The sequence below is a fragment of the Trachypithecus francoisi genome, unplaced genomic scaffold (genome assembly GCF_009764315.1).
Source record: "Trachypithecus francoisi isolate TF-2019V2 unplaced genomic scaffold, Tfra_2.0 Lachesis_group3, whole genome shotgun sequence".
In the NCBI taxonomy this organism is placed as follows: Eukaryota; Metazoa; Chordata; class Mammalia; order Primates; family Cercopithecidae; genus Trachypithecus; species Trachypithecus francoisi.
In genome coordinates, this window is record NW_022681468.1 from 15,529,532 (window position 1) to 15,550,910 (window position 21,379).

The 21,379-nt window shown below is 51.9% G+C and overlaps 1 protein-coding gene across 1 annotated transcript in view; it reads left to right on the top strand.

Annotated features, from left to right (window-relative positions):
* Positions 1-21,379, top strand: part of CCDC88C (coiled-coil domain containing 88C) — a 147,368-nt gene that overhangs the window by 39,824 nt on the left and 86,165 nt on the right. The window contains 1 exon segment of the mRNA XM_033191576.1: positions 17,762-17,831. Coding sequence (XP_033047467.1) covers positions 17,762-17,831 — 70 coding nt within the window.

The window sequence follows — 21,379 nt, forward strand, 5'->3', positions numbered from 1 at the left end:
GGGGTGCATCTTGTAACCCTCCCCACTGTGGTTCTTAGCACTCCTGGGTGCTTAATGATTATACTGTGAATCCTGTGGGTTAAAAAAGTCAGAACCATGAAGTGGCACCGAGGGGGACCATCTGCATTTAGCAAGAGATCTGGACTCTCAAGAACTGCTGGTGAGTCCCACGATGCGTCCCATGCTCGGGTGACGGGGGTTATCCCTTCACCCCCTGAACTCCACTTGCTCGCTGGTTCAGGGAGTGAATGACCACGCCTGCCGACATCAGAGCTAAGTGGCACAGATCGTCAGCCATTCAGCACCGTCACTCCGGCTCTCCTGGGAGAGAGCTGTCATCTTCACAGCAGGCCTCAGTCTGGGAGCTCTGCTATGGAAGAGGAAGCTCATTTCTCAGCCTGCCACACAGGAATGGGTTGAAGGGCTCCCGTGACACCCATGCCCTGTCCCTGGTGCCTGATGCTGCCAGCCCTCAGTGGCCACTGCCACCCCCTTCTCCTGAGAAAAGCTCAGGGCAGGCAGTCTGAGGTGGATGAGCTTGTTTGTTCAGGTGGGGGTGCTTTTTCATGGCTTCTGTTTCTCTTAATTTTTTCTCCTTTCTTCAAGACCAGTGTCTCAGTGGATAGAGGGTGAGAGCCACTATATGACCTTGGGAGGAGGCAGCATTGCTTGGGTGGGTGTGGAGTGGCTGCAGCCGGAGCAGTTCTTCACGATGTCCTGGGGCCAGCCCCGCTTTCCCAGGTCTGGGTGGCCGGGGCTGTGGCAGTCACTTTGGAATATTCACCACAGGGCTTCGCAGTGAGCAGCTCGGCAGTGAGCACCTCGGCAGAGCACCTCTGCTGGCCTGGGTGTCGTGGGCAGCCAGCTGGGGGCCGAGCCAACACTGGGCTTACCTGGGGGTGCATGGTCCCCATGGGAGGGTACCATCCAGGGGACTCCTGGGCCTCCCCACAGACAGCACCAACCACTCTTCCCATCTCTGCTCTCTGTCTCTGCTGCCAGGTGGGTGTCAGAATGCCCAGCTGCAGGCTTCCCGGCATTCCTTCTCACCTCTGCGTTCATGCAGGAAATGTTTGCTTAGAGCCTCCCTGTGCTACACCAGGGCTGTGTTCCCACCTGCAGGCTCTCCAGAGAGGGCGGTGGATTAAAATCCCCTCGTGGCCTTGACTGTGGTTCCTGGAGGGCAGGGGTCCTTCCTATCTGCTTCCATTCACCATCATGCCCTGGCTCCTAGCACATGCCTCGAGGGGACGGTGGCTCAGTAAATACTTGTTGGGGTGAGTGAATGAACACATGAGCGGATATAAAATCGAGACAGTCATGAGTGTGCAAAGCACAAAAGATGGCGACCAAGGTCGGGGAGCAGGAGCAGAGCGCCCCCACCACCAGGCAGATATGCATACGCCCTGTGAGGAGCACCTGGGTGTTTCAGGAGGCTCTGAGCTCACAGGAGAGAAGCCTGGCCTGTGGTCATCGCTCTGTCCTGGGGGCAGCAGCGGGAGTGACCAGTGTGGCCTTTCCTGGCCGCCATAGCCTAAAGGGTCCTCTCTGCCTCCCAGCTCCTCAGGTCTCCTCTGCAGACATGTTTGGGCCGCTGGCTGTTGGCTGACTGGGTTCAAGCCTCCCCTCCTGTGAACTCGCAGGGCTGGGAGGTCTACGTTTGCAGCCCTAGCCTCGCCACTACTAGTCATGTGATCCCAGGGCACATCCTTATTGTCTGTATCTCAGTTTATTCCTCTGTAAAATAGGCACAGTTAAGGCACCTGCCCCACTGAATGCAAGACGGTGCATGCTGGCTGGAAAGGGTCAGCCCAGAGGGAGACATTTGTCCCCCACTCGCCCTGAGGAGCCTCACACAGGGAAGGTGCTCCAGGCATGGGCAGAGTTGAGTCTCCCCTTATCTCGTGGCTTGGACTAGAAGAGTCCACTTGCTGCCGAGGCAGGGCTGGCACAGACTGCCATCCTGCTTGGCTTGGGCATGGGAACAGCTGGTGAGGGTGCTTTTATTTGCCTGAAGTGTGGGCTCTCGGCTGGCCCTGCCGTGAAGCCAGAGCAGCTGGTCTGCCTCATGAGCAGGTGCCGGGGCGGGTCTGTGCACCTGCCTTTCCCTTCTTCCCCCAAAACGCTCTTTGATTCCGCTGCCCACCCCCCTCTTCCCCACCTCACCCACATCTGAAGAAAAGCTTCCCTACTTCAAGGAAAAGGGAAGGAAGAAAAAGCATCATTTGATTTAATGTGATTGTTTTTGGAGTCCTCAGGTCAGAGCCTCACACGGCAGGGGTCCGGTTGGTCTAATTGAAGGGCATTGTTTCTGTCCCAGTCCTTTAGATTCCGGCTCTTCACACAGCCTGTCTGTCTCCCTCCCACACGCGCACGCACACACACACACACACACACATGCACGCTAACCCTGGGGCCTGTGGCCCTTGATTAGCTCATTTGACAAATGATGGCTGAGCCCTGCTGTGTGCCAGGCCCTAGGAGAGCCCTGGGGAGCAAGACCACCCAGATTACCACCCTCAGGAGCCTACAGCCCAGGAAGGAGCCTCAAAGAGTAAGGCTGGTTTAGCAGAGGAAGCTCAGTCCACAGCTTCATAACTAGTGAAGAGAGCTCCTGGTGTTTTGCCCACATCCCCTTGGCATGTTATATACCACATATGTGTTACAACACCTGTCCCATTGGGCTCCATAAGGGAGTGTCACCACATCTTCATTCCTGGCTCTGACAGGCACCATTGACCGATCTTGGCCCTCTTTGTCTCTGAGCCCAGATCTGGCCTCAGAATCCTTCTCAACACAGAACTCGAGGTAACCACTACCAGTCCTCTGTGCCCGGGACCTAAGCTTAAACTACCACCAGCATTACAGTGAGTTACTTGTGTGAGAGCTCCTTGTGCCTCCTGAGACTTCGGAATGAGCCTGACCGCAGAGACCACTGCGGACGCTGCCAGACTGTTGGAATGGCCTCAAAGGTCGGCTGGGCCACCCCCGGTTCTGTGCTCAGCAGGACTTCACTGCCTGTTCTGGCTTCAACCCCTTGCCCCCGGCTGTTCCCTCTGCCTGGGATTCTCCAGTTCCACCCGTCCGCCTGGCTCACACCCTCCCTACACTCGTGTTTTGCTCAGCTGAGGATTCATCGAGGGCCCTCTTTGACCACCTGTCTGTAAGAGCTATTTTCTGTCACTTCCTCCTATGTTCCTTTATTTTGCTTCTTAACACACATGTGACATATATTTACCTCTTTAGCCGTCTCATTTACTCCAATATCCCAAGCAATGAAAATACCTGTTGATCAAACGAACCTTGCATTAGCAGGTACCTAGTGGACTTAACCCTGCCGATTAGGATTAGAGGTAATAGACACAGTGTGTCTAGCCTAGCTCCTGGTTTATGCAGCATACTGATTTATTGCTGTTCGAAAGAAAGTGTTCTTTGCACTGTAGATGGGGGAGGGTGCATTTCGTTGGAGGTCCCAAAGCCTCTATTCTCACCAGACCCCTCTTGCCTGCAGTCAGTTCCACTTAGCCAGCAGCTGGCAGGCATGTGCTGTGGGCCACACTGTCCAGAGCCCTGGGGGGATTCAGAGGTGAGCATGTTCCAGCATCTGCCCCAGGGACCCTGAGGATCTCAGTTCCTTGTGTAGGAGGACACGAGAGAGGGGCCTGGGAGCACTGATTGCTGAGGAAGTGACCATTGCCGGCGGAGGGGTTTGAGGAAGGCTTTGGGTAGGGAAGGCATTGGAGGCAAATGTTGCTGGACAGAGGATTTTGTCAGGTGGAGGTGGGCAGGGGACCGGCTGGGCTGCCGGGTTACCTCCAACCCCTGCCCACCTGCCAACTTGGAGAGCTGCCACAAAGTTGATAACATCTTTCGAGATTTTCACTTCCTGCCAAGAGATTAGTCATTAGAAACTTGTCATTTCTGAACCTTCCTCCTCCCCAGCTTTTCAGTTGTGTCCCGATGTGCCCTCCCCCACTTTCCTGCTATAGAATATGTTCTTGGTGATAGAATAGAGTTTCTTGCTCTCTAGATGAAGTCTGATCTTTTGCTGCAAACTCCTGTAACAAAAAGTGACCGGTTTGCACGAAATGTCTGCTCCACTGTGTGTTTCATCCAGAAAGTTTTTTTGGAGGGGCGAATGGGGGCTAAGGAGGGGTAATTACAGTCCTACTTGTCCACACTGGAGAGTCGTGGTTCCCGTGTGTGTAGAATTTCTCCTTCTGTTCATCCTTTGCCATTTGCCCAGCACGAGTTCTGCTCGGCCCTAGGCAGATGTCACTGATGAACTGTGGCACACTTGCTCCCGGGGCCAGACCTGCCCCTAGTGTTCTCAGCGTAGCATCCAAGCCAGCCCTGGTGAGTCCAGACCACCATAGGGCACTGGTATCATGTGTGTTTTTCTTGGCCCTCGTGAGGTCAGAGGAAGAAGAGAGAAGGTGTCCCCAGCAGATGTCCCGGCTGAGTTCTTCCTCCTTGGTCCTGAGCCCGGGGGCTGGGCAGGGTTTGTGTGTTCCTGGGGATCTCTAGAATGGACCCCCCTCCTCACACACACAGGTTGCCGGGACCGTCTTCCTTTATGGGCTCACTGTGGTGACTGTGGCTTCCTGTGTTTGCCCCCTGCAGAGCTGCACTGTGTTGAAGCAGGAGGGAGGATGGTGTGTCACCCCTGAGCATGTTGAGAGCACAGTGCCCAGCAAAAGCTGAAGGTGTAGGAAAGGCCTCAGGTTCAGCCAGCACCTCTGGGGGCCTGATTTCGTGCCAGGCACCAGCTTGATGGTCGCTAGGTTAAGTGATGCCTGCCTGCTCGGCCACCTGCCTTTCTGGCCACCTGGCAGGGGTTGACACCGAGGCCTAGCAGCAACGTCGTGGTGGGGCTGGCAGAGGGGACTCCAAAGCTGCTGCTGTCACCGTTTAGATATGTGCAGATGGGGCTGGGTCCAGACTTCCTGAACAATGTTTCTGTGCACATCTGGTTCTTAGTTGTCCTTCATCGTGGGACTGTAGCCGGAGACACAGGGTGGGGGCACCTTCTGTGTCTTCCTTTTCCTTTATTTTTCCTTTATTCCTAGCCCTCCTTACACTAACAACCACCCCCCTCCACCCCGCCCCCCCGACATCTACCTGGATGGCACCTGCTCCTCGTTCTTTCCCATTTCAGCTTCCGGACACCTCCTTCTTGGAGCTTTTCTGGATTCCCCACTCCTCTGCTCCCACTGCCCCCAGCTCAGGTGCCTGCCATCCCTCTGTTAGGGTGCCAGACTTGGTGGGATTTTCTGGTGGGATCAGGCTGTGAGCTCCCCAGGAGAGGGCCTGGCCCTGTAGCAAACACCCTGGGCCCTCACTGCCCGCCATCTCACAGGCTTTGTCTTCCTTGTCTGTCTTCCTGGCTCCGAGGGCAGCAGTCTTGGCCTCATACCCTCCACCTCCCGACTGGCATGCCATCAGACACCCAGCAGATGCCTAGGAAATGTGGTGGCATAAATGAGAGAGGGAATGGCTGCCCTTCCTCAAGGAGCTCTCCCTGCCCTCCAGATGCCTGCCCTGGGACACTGGACAAGGAGGCCTAGTCACTCGGGAGTGCTGGTGCCCCTTGTGCTGTGGTGCTCATGCCCTGAGGCCTGGGCTCAGGTTGGGGCATGGGGTCGGGGGCTGGCTGTCCCCACCGCCTGCCTTTCCCACCCTCACAGGTCCTGGCAAGTTGGGGTGGTCTGGCTGCCACCTACCGCTGGAGGTTCCTAGGTGCCCTCCACCATCCTGCTCCGACTTGTGCCTGGGATTGAGGCAGCATTGTCAGGCCACCGGGTGAGGGCTGCCAGGGTGTGGCGTGGCCCCAGCCCTGCCCTGGCATAGGTGCCTGCGGGCCTGGGTGGGTGAGCGGTGGAGTGGGACATGGGTCACTCTGTGGGCAGGTGCCACGTTCCCCTGGCCCAGCTACTTGCTGGGAGGAAGAAGGCCTGCTGAGCTAGGGAGGGTGTGCCCAGGACAGATAGGTGCCCACCCAGGAAATCAGCTAGAGCCACCCCTGACTGGAGGGTGCGGGAGGCAGTCTTGGTCCCAGTCTGTGACTCCACAGGCTTCTCGGGAGCAAGACCGTGGTCTTGGTCTGTGCTGTACTCCTGCCACCGCTGGCCTCTGTACTCCTGCCACCGGCGGGTGAGGCCGACTGGGCCTGGACAGCACATGGCTCCTCCCGTGGGACCCCTGCACTCACTCTGGCTGGGGGGTGGGTCATGCCCGTCCCAGCCCACCCTGCATGCATACCGTAGTTGCCTCTGGCCACACTTTCTCTACCCCTTTCTTGCTTATCCATCAGCAGAAATACTGACTTTTCCATCCATCAGCAGAAATACTGACTTTGCCAAGAAGCTTAAAACAAAACAAAACTCTACCACCACTAAGTCACAGTCATACGATCTCTCATGGCCGTAAAATCAGGGCCTTTGTATCAACTCCAAGGCCTGGAGCACTGATGCTGTCATTTTAGCCAGGAGGGGTGGACTTTGGCACAGAGGACAGGGAAGCCCAGAACCACTGCAGATGCTGTCCTGTGGGGACAGAGCCCTGCTCTTCATCCATAGCCTAATCCTGATACCCTTCTGCCTCACCCCAGACACACACCTTAGGGCATGGCATGCATTCAGCAGACACCACTGAGTGCATACAAGCTTCTTGGTATGGCACAAGGAGCCCTAGGGCAGAGTCCAAGGTTTCCAGACCTGATTGTGGAGCTACAGTACTCTGTCAGTTTTTGCTCCGGGCCTCGGTTTCCTCACTCTATGGATAATCTTGATGGCTCTTTCGGTTTTTAAAATGTGGATTCTCAGCATCCCTCTGCTGTTGGGGTCTGTATGCACGGATGCGTCCACCTGCTGACCCGCCTTCCCCTCCCCCACCCTCCACACCTGTGGTCGCCGCGGCATCACTGCAGCTGGTTGTTCCTAAAGCCCGATGCACAGACCGGGCTTGCATTCCTCTTGTAAAATGGTTCCTGAACTACCGTTTATGGGCAGAGGTTCTCTTCCAAGAAGTCGAATGCCGTGTCCTGCCCATGTTTCTGGGGCTGCCCCCCACCCTTCTTTGGCTCAGGGGCTCAGAACAGGCCCTTCCTGGCATCAGATAAGACAAGTCTGCCCACAGAGCAATCCCGGGCATCACACAGCCCTAAAGGGAAGGTGGCAGGCGCTTCTGGGGGTGCTCAAAACGTCCTCCAGTTCCCTCCCTGCCGAGTTCCCTGAGTGCTTCTGGGCACGTGGGCACTTGCCTGCTGGTGAGAGCTGGCAGCTGAGTTAAAGTTAACGCCATAAAGATGGGCTGTGCCTCCCTTGCCAGCAGCGTCTCCTTTTCCAGCCCCTGCCTTCCCCCTTCTGAAGGAGACCAAAGTCCTTTAGAGACTGTGGAGTCCTGATCCTGGTACAGATGAGGGTGTGGCTCAGAGAGGGACTGTCACTTGCCTGAGGCCACACAGCGGGTTATAGGCAGAGGCCGGAGTTAGTGGCTCTGCTCTCACTTGGTGGTGTTTTGAGTTTCCAGGTGCTCCCTGCCAGTGGTTCTCCTTCTCCGGGGTCAGCTCGAAGGAAATACTTGTTTTCCTTTCTGTGAACAAAGAACCGGCTTATGTTTGTTTCTGTGAACGCAGCCACAAGGACAGGCAGTTAGGAGGTGTTCTGTAGCGGGGTTTTCTGATGATGTGGTAACCTCGTCCGGGCCCAGTTGGTCGCTGGGTACTGAGACACGGGGTGGCCTTGTTAGGGGGGTGGCGCTCCTGGGCTTATGCAGATTGCAGTTGGTTTCAGGCCCTGGGGACTCCAGGATTAATCAAAATGAGGTGGAACAGATGGATTGAATCTATCAGCAGCTTTACATGACAGCCTCGTAACATAAAAGCACTTCATTGCCACTGATTTTGCCAGGACTCGCCGCCCCAAAGAGAGACCGTGTGGATAGGAGAGCCACTTGTGCAGATGGAGTTACAAGTGTGTGGGCCCGGGCTTTGTGCAGGCAGTGAGGACAAATCACTGCCGGGTTTTCCTCTCAGTGGCTATGTTAGAAAATGTGCTGTGTTCCAGAGGTAAAAAAGAAAAATAATAATAATGAATAAAAAATAAGAAAATGGGCACGGTGGCTCATACCCGTGATCCCAGCATTTTGGGAGGCCGAGGTGTGCGGATCACCTGAGGTCAGGAATTCAAGACCAGCCTGGCCAACAAAAATAAAAAATAAAGAAAAGAAAGAAAATTGTGCTCCAGCTGTAGTTAGCAGCCAGAAAGTGTTGGTTTTGGGGTCAAGTCCCTGTTACCCTCCAATGGGGTGACACCGTGGCGGGTGTGATTGGCCGGGGTTGGACGGCAGGCTGTGTCGTGAGTTGTTATTGAAGGTTTGGGGTGGGCTTGTGCTGTAGAGAGTGCCCTGGCTTCGGGCATCAGGTGATGAAGACGGTGTCTATGGGGGGAAGCTCTCTAGGCCCGAGATTCCAACCCTGGTCTTGCTCTGGACCCTGCTGGCAAACAATCAGCGACATTGTGCTGCGGCTGTTCCCTCACGCTGGAAATGCTCATAATTCTTGTCCTGGCGACCTCACATGAATGTCAGGGGGGAAGAAAGAGAAAGGAGATGGAACCTCCCCACTGTCTGGTGTTTCTGGTAATAAGAGCCTGAGGTTGGCTGGTTGCCAGTGCCAGGTCCTCAGGTGGTTTTTGTTTTGGCCATCAAGTTGTTGTGATGCATTCAGGGGCTGCCTCTGGCCACACCCAGCAAGAGGTTGTGAAATGTGTCCTACGGAGAGTTGATCAGTGGCATGAGCGTGGACGTTCCAACACCTGCGTAGGAGATCTGTGGAGTATCCCTCCTGACTACAGGGTTCTCCTGGGGGCTTTCAAAAAGCATCCCTCCGGCCTGAAGCACAGCCAGCACCTGCCGTTTCTGGAAGATTTACATCGGTGCAGGGTTTAGACGTCCCTCCTAAGGCACTGGACTAGACATGGGAACACTGGATACATATGGGGCTTTTCCTATCTGAAGTCACTTCTCTAGTTTAGGAATTTAAAATGAATTTAGTTTTGCTTAGTTTGCTCATAAAACTATTGTATTTGGGATTTTACCGTTGGAAAGCATGGTATATTCAAACCAGCATTGCCAGTTCACTTTGGAATGTTTTTAAAGATCTGTATTCAGTATTCCACTCACACAAGTTCTAGTGGAAAATTCTAAAACAAATTCGAAGCTTTTTTTTTCCACTCTGAAATGTTTTTAACTTCTGCTAACAGCTGCAGGCTGTGAATCTTAAGGAATATGGTGTCAGATTTTCCAGGTTTCAAGGCACAGGAATTAGCAGAGAAACCACCCTCGTTGCAGCCATAGAGCAGAACAGTCGGTTTTCAGATCTTGGTTCCCTTGTCAACATGGAAGACACAGAGAAGACACCTCTTCCACAAAAGAGGTTTTTAAAGATTGTGTACTCACTATATATTTTGAGGAACATTTTCTGATTTAATTTTCCCAACCGTCACTATTAGCAGCTTTTTGCCACTTCGGCGTGGGGAGTTGATTGACACGGCACAGGGTGGAAAGTGCCGCAGAAGGGGGCTGATGAAGCATTAGGAGTTCGGGGGAGAAAAAAAATCGTCGGGCATCAGGTGGCTGCCTGGAGGAGGGGGCGTTTTAGCTGAGCTTTGGAGGGCGAATAGGGTCTGGCAGGTGGTAATCTGGTGGTGATGGTGCTGTGGGAGGAAGGGCACCCTTGTGGGAAATGCAGAGAGTGCAGATGGTTCAGTTTGATGCTCAGGGTAACCAAAGGGTTGACTTGCTGCCCACACTTAGCAGTTAATATATTTCCTGGCTCTGTCCTTCACGTGTCAGACTCCTAAGCATTCTCTACAGCCCAGCTCAGAAGCTGCCTCCTCTGGGAAGCCTTCCCAGACTTGCCTGGGCAGTTTGGCAGTACTCCCTATGCTGTGCTGCCACTGTCTGCCTCCCTCCCAACCAGGCCGAGAGTTCTCAGCTTGCTGTAAGGTGTACACAGTGTGTGTCTTCTGAATATCTGAACCCCAGACCAGACCTAAAGGTGTAGAAAATGCCCTGCCTTTGGGCACCAGGAAAGACGGTGTCTAAAGGTTTGCTGGGTGCACCTGGGAAGCCGACGTCACTCCTGCTTCTTCTGTTTCAGTCTTGACTGTGGTGTGTGTGGGTCAACAGCAGCATTCTTTGTGGTTTTACTTTAGCTCTGTGGAAGGCTCTCTTTGCTGTTTGGACCATCTTGGTCTCCTTGGCAACCGTGAGCGTCACCTTCATCCTGGATGCCTGTGCCGCGCATTCATCTTAACTTTTCTGGGATTTCCCTCTCGTTTACTTTGCATTAGCAGCTCCCATTCACAGCCACATGAGGGGCATCCCATGGGCCTAAATGCTTGGCTTCCGGCAGCATTTATTCTTCCTTCCTGGTAAAATATCAAGCTGCGAGATTCAGTTTCATTTAGAAGGAGAAAAATAATTCTTCCCATTTCTTCGTGAAATCATTGTTCTTGGTCCAGCCATCCTAGTGTTTCCAGTGGTTACTGAAGCTCACCTCTGCCACGTGCACAGAACGGTGTTTCCACCTAAATCCTTCCCAGGACTGTAACGTTTCTCCCACCTGCGGAGAAAATGACCTTTTTTGTTCGAGTAGGCACAGAGGCTGAGATGGCCCTGGCAGGATGTTAAGTCTTTTCAGGAGGCCCTTACTTTGCCTCAGGTGTTGAGTGGGCCTTTTCTGGGACCTCTGAGCCTCTATCTTCACAGGGCTTGTACCCTGGGAGTCAGCCTTCCGCCCAGAACCCCTGTCCCCACCACTGGTTACAGGCCCCTCGGGTGCTCCTGGCTCCCATCCGTTCTTCCCAAGCGAGAGGCTTTGGTTCTCCTGATGAGAAGATGCTGGAAGTTGCAGCTTGGTTTTTGTAGGTATTTTTTTTAAATGACAATCTACTTCATTCCACATCTTGGATAGTTGGTGAATTGTCTCGGAGGAAAGAGTAGATATAGATATATAGATACAGATACATGGTTTTTTGTTTGTTTCTTGTTTTTTTTTTAATTTTTGTGTTTTTTAGACCGTGTCTCACTCTGTCACCAGGCTGGAATGCAGTGGCGTGATCTCGGCTCACTGCAATCTCTGCATCCCGGGTTCAAGCAATTCTCCTGCCTCAGCCTCCCAAGTGGCTGAGATTACAGGCACATGCCTCTGTGCCTGGCTAATTTTTTGTATTTTTAGTAGAGCTGGGGCTTTGCCTAGTTGGTCAGGCTGGTCTTGAACTTCTAACCTCAGATGACCCACCCGTCTTGGCCTCTGAAAGTGCTGGGATTACAGGTGTGAGCCACCGCGCCCAGCCCTGTGTGTGTGTGTGTTTTAAGTGGATCTGTCATGTTCACAGCTGAAATACGTAGTAAATAGATGCCTCTGACCAAATGGTCTCTGTGGGAACCTTTACAGAATATTTAGAAAATGCTGGGGAAACTTGCTCTTGTCCTAATCACTCTAATAAAGAAAATTCTGTCATTTTAGTGTAACATATTTCCTTTGAGGTTTTGTTTTCTTTTTTCAACATCCATTTCCTACTGTACATACAATTGTGTATCTTTTTACACCTTTGAGCACTCTTTGCTGCCTTCTTAAATGGGATGAGTGGCCATAGTGTCCTGAACCGTTCCCCAGTGTTAGTTTGCAGCAAGACTGTTAGAGTGCTGTTCTCTAATCTCACACCTCTTTCATGCTTCCGTTTCAAGTTTTGGGGAGGATTAGGGCCTTTAATAGTCTGTGGTTGACAAATTGCATAGTAGGTGGTTGACTCAGAGTTGGGGGTCTACATACTTGTTCTCAGAGTGGGGCTAAGGATGTCATTTAAGGTACTTGACCTGAATCCCTCTGTTGCCAAACCAAGGGAGGAGGTCCCAAAAGAAAGCACGGTTCCAGTTTAGGGCCTCCAAGACATTGAGCCCGAGGTGAACATGGTTGAGTGGCTGCACTATTTCTAAGTCCCACATAGAGACTGGCTGAAAAGGAATGAGGTGGCCTGTCCCCCTAACAGTTTAATGGCCTCAACTGGACAAAACAGAAAATGAGCTTCATCTACAAGCCCCAGGAGCCACACAGGGTCATATGGGTATGAGGGGCCATCATAGGTGGAGAAGGGAGGCGCTCAGTCCCCTTTCCTTGGGTCCTTCCTAGCCCAGTCCCGTCCTGTCCTAGTCCCTACCTGCTGCACGGGCTCCAGACATCTGCCTGCCACTCATTCTGTCCTTCTGTCCTTCTGCCCTCCTGCCTCTCGGGAGGGCAGAAGCCCCAGCAAAGTGAACCCTGCTTGGGAGGAATGAGGTGTGAGGCAGTTGGAGGAGAGGAAGAGAGCACTTAGGCCGGAGGGGACCATAGGGTGCCTGTGACCTCCTGGAGCCAACAGTGACAAGTGCTTAGCGTCAGACCATTGGCCTGGACGCTGGTATTGTTTGCAGTGGCCCCACCATCCAGCGTGGGCATCACTCCCTAACGAGGTGCCTCTGCGATCTGACGTCATCCTCCCCCGTCAGAGCTTCATCGCCTATGAAGCCTGGAATGGGACACCTGTATCCTGTGTTTTGGGGACAGTCCCGATTTCTCAACAAGTACATTCATGTTTGTCCACAACGGGTTCTAATAGAATCAGCTTTCTCTTTGGTTCTGTTCTTAGAACTCTACACCTGTGACCTTGGAAAGCCAGTGCTACAGGCCTTGAGATGCAGCATGCTCTGGGCCACCCTGTTTGCTTCCTGTGGTCTGGGTCAGGAGCCGGGAATGGAGGCTTGTTGACACTGTGTGCAGACACAACTGCTGCCCCTGCCGTCTTCCTGCCGGGATGACAGACGCTTCCCGAGGGAGTCCTGGCCCGGCCCACCCCTCCCCTATGGGGTGACTAATAAGAGCCTAGATTTGAGGCCAGGGTGGTGTCAGGCAGGTGGGCCCTCTCCTCTTTTTACATTACAAAGTGCTTTTCAGCCTTGCTCTCTCCCAACCGGGAGGGACTCCAGTGGCCCCTGCAGTATCCAAAACACAAACGCACCTGCCTCTGACCCTTGGGTTGACTTTTCTTTTGGTTTGTTTAAAGCATTTAATTGGCCGAGGAGTCATTCCAGGATGCAGTTGAAAAGCAGTGATGCAGTTGAAGAGCAAGTCATTTATGAAAAGCAAAATCTTATTTTAGGATCCAAAAGCAAACCTAAAGGAGAAGTGGGGAGGAGTGGAGAGGAGTGAGGAGGAGTGCCGCACCCTTCCCTGGGAGGGCTGTGCCCCAAGCCTGACCCTCTTCCTCCCTGTCCATCAGACCACGAGGACTGGTGACAAGACAGAGGCCTCAGCGAGACTGGTGTGTGTCCGTTGTCCCTCAGACTTGCCATGGCACTTGTTCTGCCATTGCAAAGGCCAGAGTGGCACAAGGAGGGCTTGCTGGCAAATTTGGGGCCTGTCCGAAGCATCACTGGACTTGCACTCTCCAGCCTGGTGTGGTCCTGCCTCACACGTGGCTGCCTGGGGTGTGACCAGGTGCCCTGGCAGGACAGCGTCAGCTGCAGCCTCCAAGTAAGCGGCTTTCTGTTCTGATGCCATGTAGGAGGGTCCCCTCGTCAGCAGCCTCCTCACGTCCCTGCCAGACTGAGGGCCAGCCCAGAGGCGCCTCACCCCACCCCATTCCCCGCGGGGGAGGGCAATGGTCTGGTGTTGGGGCCCGGTAGCCACCAGTCCCATGTGGCCTTCAGGGCCTGGAGATACCACAGTGTGACTGTGGAAATGACTTCTTTATTCTAGTTCATTTAAATTTAAAAACTGGTACGCAGTTCAGTTGTAGGAAAACTTTTAAATGTGTTTGGAACAACGTGGGAATACAAGTCTACTTTTTCTTTCTTAAAAACTTTTTTTATTATTTTTTCGTAATCTCAGCATATTATACCTCCAACAAATGTACTTTTTCAACTCTAGATTTCATGAAATCTGGAAACATAAGTAATTCCAGTGAACATTTAGCATCTGAATTGAGATGTGCTATATGTGTAACATACACACTGATTTCAAAGACTGTATGAAAAAAGCATGCAGGCCGGGCGCGGTGGCTCAAGCCTGTAATCCCAGCACTTTGGGAGGCCAAGACAGGTGGATCACGAGGTCAGGAGATCGAGACCATCCTGGCTAACACGGTGAAACCCCGTCTCTACTAAAAAATACAAAAAACTAGCCGGGCGAGGTGGCGGGCGCCTGTAGTCCCAGCTACTCAGGAGGCTGAGGCGGGAGAATGGCGTAAACCCGGGAGGCGGAGCTTGCAGTGAGCTGAGATCCGGCCACTGCACTCCAGCCTGGGCGACAGAGCGAGACGCCGTCTCAAAAAAAAAAAAAAAAGAAAAAAAAAAAGCATGCAAAGGCTGGGCGAGGTGACCCACACCTGTGACCGTAGCACTTTGGGAGGCCGAGGTGGGCGGATTGCCTGAGTCCAGGAGTTCAAGACTAGCCTGGGCAACATGGTGAAACCCCGTCTCTACAAAAAAAAAAAAAAAACATAAACAATAAAGTATCTCAATACATTTTTATGTCAATTATGGGTTGAAATGATTATATTTTGGTTATATTGGCTTAATTAAAGTTGAATATTTTCACCTGTTTCTTTTTATTTTTTTTAAAGATGGCTAATAGAACATTTGAATTAATGTGTCTCAATTATGTATGTTGCTGGACATCCCTGGCGTCTGAGCCAGTTTTTGCTGGAAATGTGATTGATGGTCTTTTAAGGGGACCAGTTACTGACTTGGGAGTAGCTCTGGCCATAGGATTACATCTTAGGAGAACCATGGTGTTTTGAAAGGAACAACTCAGAAAGACATTGTCTGTTCCTAAAACATCATTTCTTAATTGCACAAATGACACATGTTTCTTGTGGGAAAACTAGAAAGTACTGATTAGACAAAATTAAACATCCTGTTTTGGTAGGAGAACACATACATTTTCTGGCAATATTTCCAGCAGTGTTTTGCTTAGATTAACATTCGCATAAAAATAACAATTTGCATTTTTTGCAGTGACCTTCAGATTATTTCAAAAAACAAAACAACAAAACAAGATGATTTCACATATTGCATCTCGCTTATAAACACATTCACCCTGGTACAGGGCTGAGCTTGGACAAATGGCAGAAGAAAACAACTAGCCAAGAGTTAGAAAGGGGACTGTGGCTGGTTTGCTGGTGATGACGTTTGTTCTTCCATGGGTTGACTGGAACACTGGAGTGTGGTCTTTTTTTTCTTTTCTGTTCTTTTTTTTTTTTTTTTTTTTTTGAGACGTAGTCTTGCTCTGTCACCCAGGCTGGAGTGCAGTGGTGTGATCTAGGCTCACTGCAACCTTTGCTTCTTGGTTCAAGCGATTCTCCTCCCTCAGCCTCCCAAATAGCTGACATTACAGGCATGTGCCACCACGCCTGGCTAATTTTTGTATTTTTAGTAGAGACGGGGTTTTACCATGTTGGCCAGGCTGGTCTCGAACCCCTGACCTCAGGTGATCTGCCCACTTTGGCCTCCCAGAGTGCTGGATTACAGGCGTGAGCCCCCGTGCCTGGCCTGGAGTATAGTCTTGAGGCTGGGAGGGAGCTATGTGACGGACAGGCTGATGCTGTTGGGCACCCTCCCTTCACTGAGTTGGAAAGCAGATTTCACTGATTTTACTGGTGTGTTTTGCCGGGGGTAGTAGGGCGAGGGTGTTGGAACCCTTTGGCGAACTCATGCACTTAAGAGACAGTTTTTTCACATTGACTTCTACTGAGCCCTAAAGGAGGGCTGAGGCGGTTAAACAACTCACACTGTTATCCAACGCGTACAGATACTTACCAGCTGAAACATGTTTGAGAAAGCATTAGCCGTCGCTGACACAGTGACATGTGACCCTGGATAATGGAGAAATGTGATTTCCGGCATTGAGTGGAGGGGGGCTGGTGTGTTCGGGAGTGGGGTACACCTCATGGTTTAACATCCCCTCCAGCAGTGTGGACAGGAGCCATAGAAAGACAATAAGGAAGGACGCATGCCTCTCCCAGCATGTGGCCTCGGCCCCGTTCTAATCTGACTCAGAGATGGTCTGAGATATGCACCCGGGCCATATGGGTTGTGTAGTTATCCCCCTCTTCTCGAGAGCGAGTTAGCAGCATACTGGATCTAGAGATTCCGCATGTTATGCAATAGAGCGACTTATGAAACTAGTTGTGTCTCAACAGAAACACTTTTTTAAAGGCCTAAGAGGAGCTTTCTTGGTGAAGAATTTCTGTAGTGGCCACTTTTAGAATAGTTATGAAACCCACCCTCTTTTTTGTCTTCCGTAAAATTGGATTTTTTTTTTTTTTTTTTAAATTGACAGGGTTTTGCTCTGTCACCCAGGCTAGAGTGCAGTTGTGCAACATCGCTTACTGCAGCCTGGAACTCCTGGGCTCAAGCAATCCCTCCGGGTAGCTGGGACCACAAGGGCTCAGTGCCACACCTAGCTGATTCTTAATTTTTTGTAGATACGAGTTTTTTCTGTGTCGCCCAGGCTTGTCTTGAACTCCACGCGCAAGCCTCCCACCTCAGCCTCTCAAAGTGCTGGGATTACAGGCGTGTCGACCATGCCCTGCCAGAATTGGAATTTTAAAATCTCCTTATTTGTGCATTTGGGCACAGAAGATTGATCTGCCCCGAGAAATACTTAGGGGGATATAAGTGGTAATCTGGGCTGTCTGCCAGCACACTGAGGAGAGCCTATACCCAGACGAGCGGGCGTGACTGATAGCTGATGCCTGGGTCTTCTTTCCAAGCCCGTTGGTGTTAGGGCCAGAAGGCACCACCTCTGGCTGTGCAGAGCAGCTCTGATGTATCCCTCACTTAGAAAGTGCATGCTATAAACAAGAGAAGTCTCCTCATTTATAACTTGTACCAAAGACCTGCTTAGTGGCTGGATCCTGAACCATCAGATTAGAAAGGCTCAGTAGCATCTCTTTAATCTTTATTCCTTATTATTATTCTTTTCTTTTTTGGAGACGGGATCTCCATCTGTTCGCCAGGCTGGAGTGCAGTGGTGTGATCTCAGCTCACTACATCCTCGACCACCCAGGTTCAAGCGATTCTTCCACCTCAGCCTCCCGAGTAGCAGGGATCCCAGGCACACACCACTACGCCTAGCTAAGAGCGTGTGTGTGTGTGTATGTGTGTGTGTGAGTGAAGATGGAGTCTTGCTATGTTGCCCAGGCTTACTCTCAAAATCCTGGTCTCAAGCTATCCTCTTGCCTCAGCCACCCAAAGTGTTGTGACTACAGGCGTTAACCACTGCACCTGGCCTCATTTTTTAATTGCACAAGTCATACAATAAAAATAAGGATATCTTTTAAAAAAGAAACATCATCCTGCTATCTGAGCGTGTCATCTATTGCCTTTTTTTCCCCGAGGCCTCTCTACCTATACGGACATAACTTTAGCTTTCATTTTATTTTTTAAATATGCTTTTTCTTTTTTCATAACCCCATTAAATCTCTTGTAGATATACTTTTTATTTGCTAACAATCAAGACAGAAATACAGTTAGGCTTTGACTTTCACGTTTGTTTGCATCTTACATGCTCCTTGCTGTCATTATTAGCACCGTCATCGTCACCACGGGATGGCTGCACACCCATCCGGGGGCTTCCTTACTTGTAATTTATTTAATCCCTCTTTATTTTTGTTCCCGGTTCTTAATGGTATCTTTTCCCCCTTTGTTTCTGCAGGAAGTTCTCCAGCAGCTGATTGTAATGAATTTGCCCAATGTTTTGATGATTGGCAGAGACCCACTATCTGGTGAGTGAAAGCCGCTCCCTTCCCCCCCTGCGGTGCCTGGGCAGTGCCATCGGCGTTGGGCAGCTGCTGGCCGTCGAGCTCTGGCTGCCAGCTTGGGCCAGCACAGTGAAAACACATGATCATTTTGCTGAGATTTTCAAGAGTGGGTTCATTACCCTGAGGCATTCAGCCAAGGACACATTTCTTCCTTAAGATTGAAGCCTTGGCTGGGCGCGGTGGCTCACGCCTGTAATCCCATCACTTTGGGAGGCCGAGGTGGGCGGATCACAAGGTCAGGAGATTGAGACCACGGTGAAACCCCATCTCTACTAAAAATACAAAAAATTAGCCAGGTACGGTGGCGCGTGCCTGTAGTCCCAGCTATTCAGGAGGCTGAGGCAGGAGAATGGCGTGAACCTGGGAGGCGGAGCTTGCAGTGAGCCGAGATCACACCACTGCACTCCAGCCAAGGGGACAGAGCGAGACTCCGTCTCAAAAAAAAAAAAAAAAAAAAAAGATTGAAGCCTCCCAGGCCGGGCACGGTGGCTCACACCTGTAATCCCAGCACTTTGGGAGGCCAAGGCGGGCAGATCACGAGGTCAAGAGATTGAGACCATCCTGGCTAACACAGTGAAACCCCGTCTCTACTAAAAATACAAAAACAAAATTTAGCTGGGCGTGGTGGTGGGCGCCTGTAGTCCCCAGCTACTCCGGAGGCTGAGGCAGGAGAATGGCGTAAACCCGGGAGGCGGAGCTTGCAGTGAGCCGAGATCACACCACTGCACTCCAGCCTGGGCGACAGAGCAAGACTCTGTCTTAAAAACAAAAAAGAGTGAAGCCTCCCAACCCCTCAGATGTGTGTGTAGAGGCTGGCGAGGCCACTTCCTTGTTCCTCCTGAGAAGATGAGTCTGGGTTTAGGTGCCTGAGTCATACCATCTGGTGGACTCACTTCCTCAGTAAGTGTGGAATCAACTGACACCATCAGGGAGTGTGGTACCTTAGACAGGAGAGTAAGAATCTCTTTAGAGAACATCTGTCTTCACTGGGGTCCTGCGAGGCTTCATTCATGCTCAGTGATGGAGCTCACTGATCTGTCTTACGTCTGCCTGCTGGACTCAGCTCTCCTGGTAGGCACGCGTTCTAGGTCCCTGCAGTCTCTGACACTCAGTGTGAGTTTGAAGGACTCAATGAGGCCCAGCACAGTGGCTCATTCCTGTAACCCCAAAACTTTGGGTGACTGAGGCAGGAGGATCGCTTGAGCCCAAGAGTTTAAGACCAGCGTGGGCAACATAGTGAGACCTCATCTCTAATTATAAAATGAAAAAAAGAAAGAAGACCAAATTAAATGTCCTCCTAGCATCTTACAGGAAGTCAGAACTTAATCTCTGCCTGTCAGGTAACTTCCTGGGTGCATTACATGGAGTGATGCCTTGCGTTCCTTTCACCTTTGCGTGTGTTTAGCTGCACCCATAGCTCGTGGGCAGAAGTCGCAGGCCCCAGGGACAGACTTACTCTCGCTGGCTAGGGGTTCCCTTGTTCTGATGGAGACCTTGTCATCATTTTGGAACCCTAGGTCTGGGGCCTCCTGGAATAGCTGAGGGATCAAGGAACACAGGAAAAGCCACACCTGTAGGATGGCAATAGACCGTGGATCCTAAACATTAGAGGCGTTTCCAAAAGGGACTCAGGCTTCCCTCTGTTGGCGTCTCCTCATCCTGGCCTCACTGCAGCCTGGCCATCCCCTCTCCTGTCCATATGACAGTAGCTAAAGTGGCTTTGAGACTTCAGAAGAGTTCACTGAATGACCAGCTGAGGGCATAGCTGGTGGGAGAGTAGTCCTCTTTTAGTGCCACCACCCTGAGAACATCAGCGGCGGCTTCCTTGTTCCATGGGGGCGCGCTTTCTGGGCTTCAGCCGGCTGAGGTGTCTGCCTTTTGTCTGCACAAGCCAGAAGGAAGAGCTTCCCTGACCCCTGTTAGTCTTCCATGCTCTGGCCTGTGGGCACCACCGCCTTACATGGGGACTCTGCAGAGGCCACCCCCGGTCCTCCTGGTGGCCCCTGACAGCAAGCGCCCTCCCCCACTTCACGTGTTAGTAGCAGGGAGCCTTTGGTTCTGCGCGCTTGCCAGCTCTGTCATGGGGCCATGTGTGTTCCGGCTTTATTTCACGGCTCCTCTGGAGAAAGGCAGGATGCCAAATGCAGTCCACGCTGGCCACAGCCCTGGGCTCCAGGGATGGGGGCACTCTCATGATTTCTGGTAACTTCCGGGAAGTGGAGCCTGTTTTGCTAAGCAGAACTCTGCCGCCTTCCTGGTTTATTTGGGGCTGGTGTTACGGGAGGAGGTGAGAGTGATGCCTGTAGAGGTTGGCGGTAGCTTACTCCTGTTGTTGCGTCTACCCTGGAGATACTGAAGGAGCAAGAGAGGGGGACAGTGACTCCTTAGCAAGCCCACCCTGTGCTTGCCATTGAACTTGCGTTAAAAATTAAATGAAAGGCTGAGCGTGGGCCAGGCGTGGTGGCTCAAGCCTGTAATCCCAGCACTTTGGGAGGCCGAGACGGGTGGATCACGAGGTCAGGAGATCGAGACCGTCCTGGCTAACAGGGTGAAACCCCGTCTCTACTAAAAAAAATACAAAAAACTAGCCGGGCGACGAGGCGGGCGCCTGTAGTCCCAGCCGCTCGGGAGGCTGAGGCAGGAGAATGGCGTAAACCCGGGAGGCGGAGCTTGCAGTGAGCTGAGATCTGGCCACTGCTCTCCAGCCCGGGCGACAGAGCGAGACTCCGTCTCAAAAAAAAAAAACAAAAAAAAAGAAAGGCTGAGCGTGGTGGCGAGAGATTAGCTCTACAAAAAATAAAAAAGTTAGCCGGGCATGGTGACACACACTCGTAGTCCTAGCTACTTTGGGAGGCTGAGGAAGATGGCTTAAGCCCAGGAGGTCGAGGCTACAGTGAGCCATGATTGTGCCACTGCACTCCAGCCTGGATGACAGGCAAGACTCCATCTTTAATTAGTTACTTAAAATTTGTTTTTAAAGGAATGAAAACGTGCTTCTGCGGTGTGGCTGCGCCCATTTCCATTTATAGTGAGAGAACTGAGGCTCTGAGGGTTTGGATGCCATGCCCTTGGCCAGTTGGCCTGTAAGCAGAGGGGCTGATTGGAAACCTGCTCTGTCTGCCCCCAAACCTGAACTTCTTCGTCTGTCACACGTGGACATCCATGGGTTAGGTTTAACTGTAGGCGATTGCAATATTCAGCCTTTTTTGACCTATGAAAATGGCCATTGTATATGGTTGAACCCAATATTAAACACATCCTTCTCTCTGCCTTTTCTCACCCCTCCCTTCAGCTCCGATGTCACCTGCATAGCTTGCCCACCTTCCTGCTGGCACTCCCTCTCTTCTCACCCCTGCAGGTATCTCCCTTTCCACTGCCATCTGGAAGCCTGTCCTCTCTGCCCCGCTGCCGTCAGGCACCTCCCAACACCACAGAGATTGTCCATGGGCAGAGAACATAGGTCCCCATCTCAGGTCTGCTGCCAAACAGAAACATCTGTAAAGATGTGGATG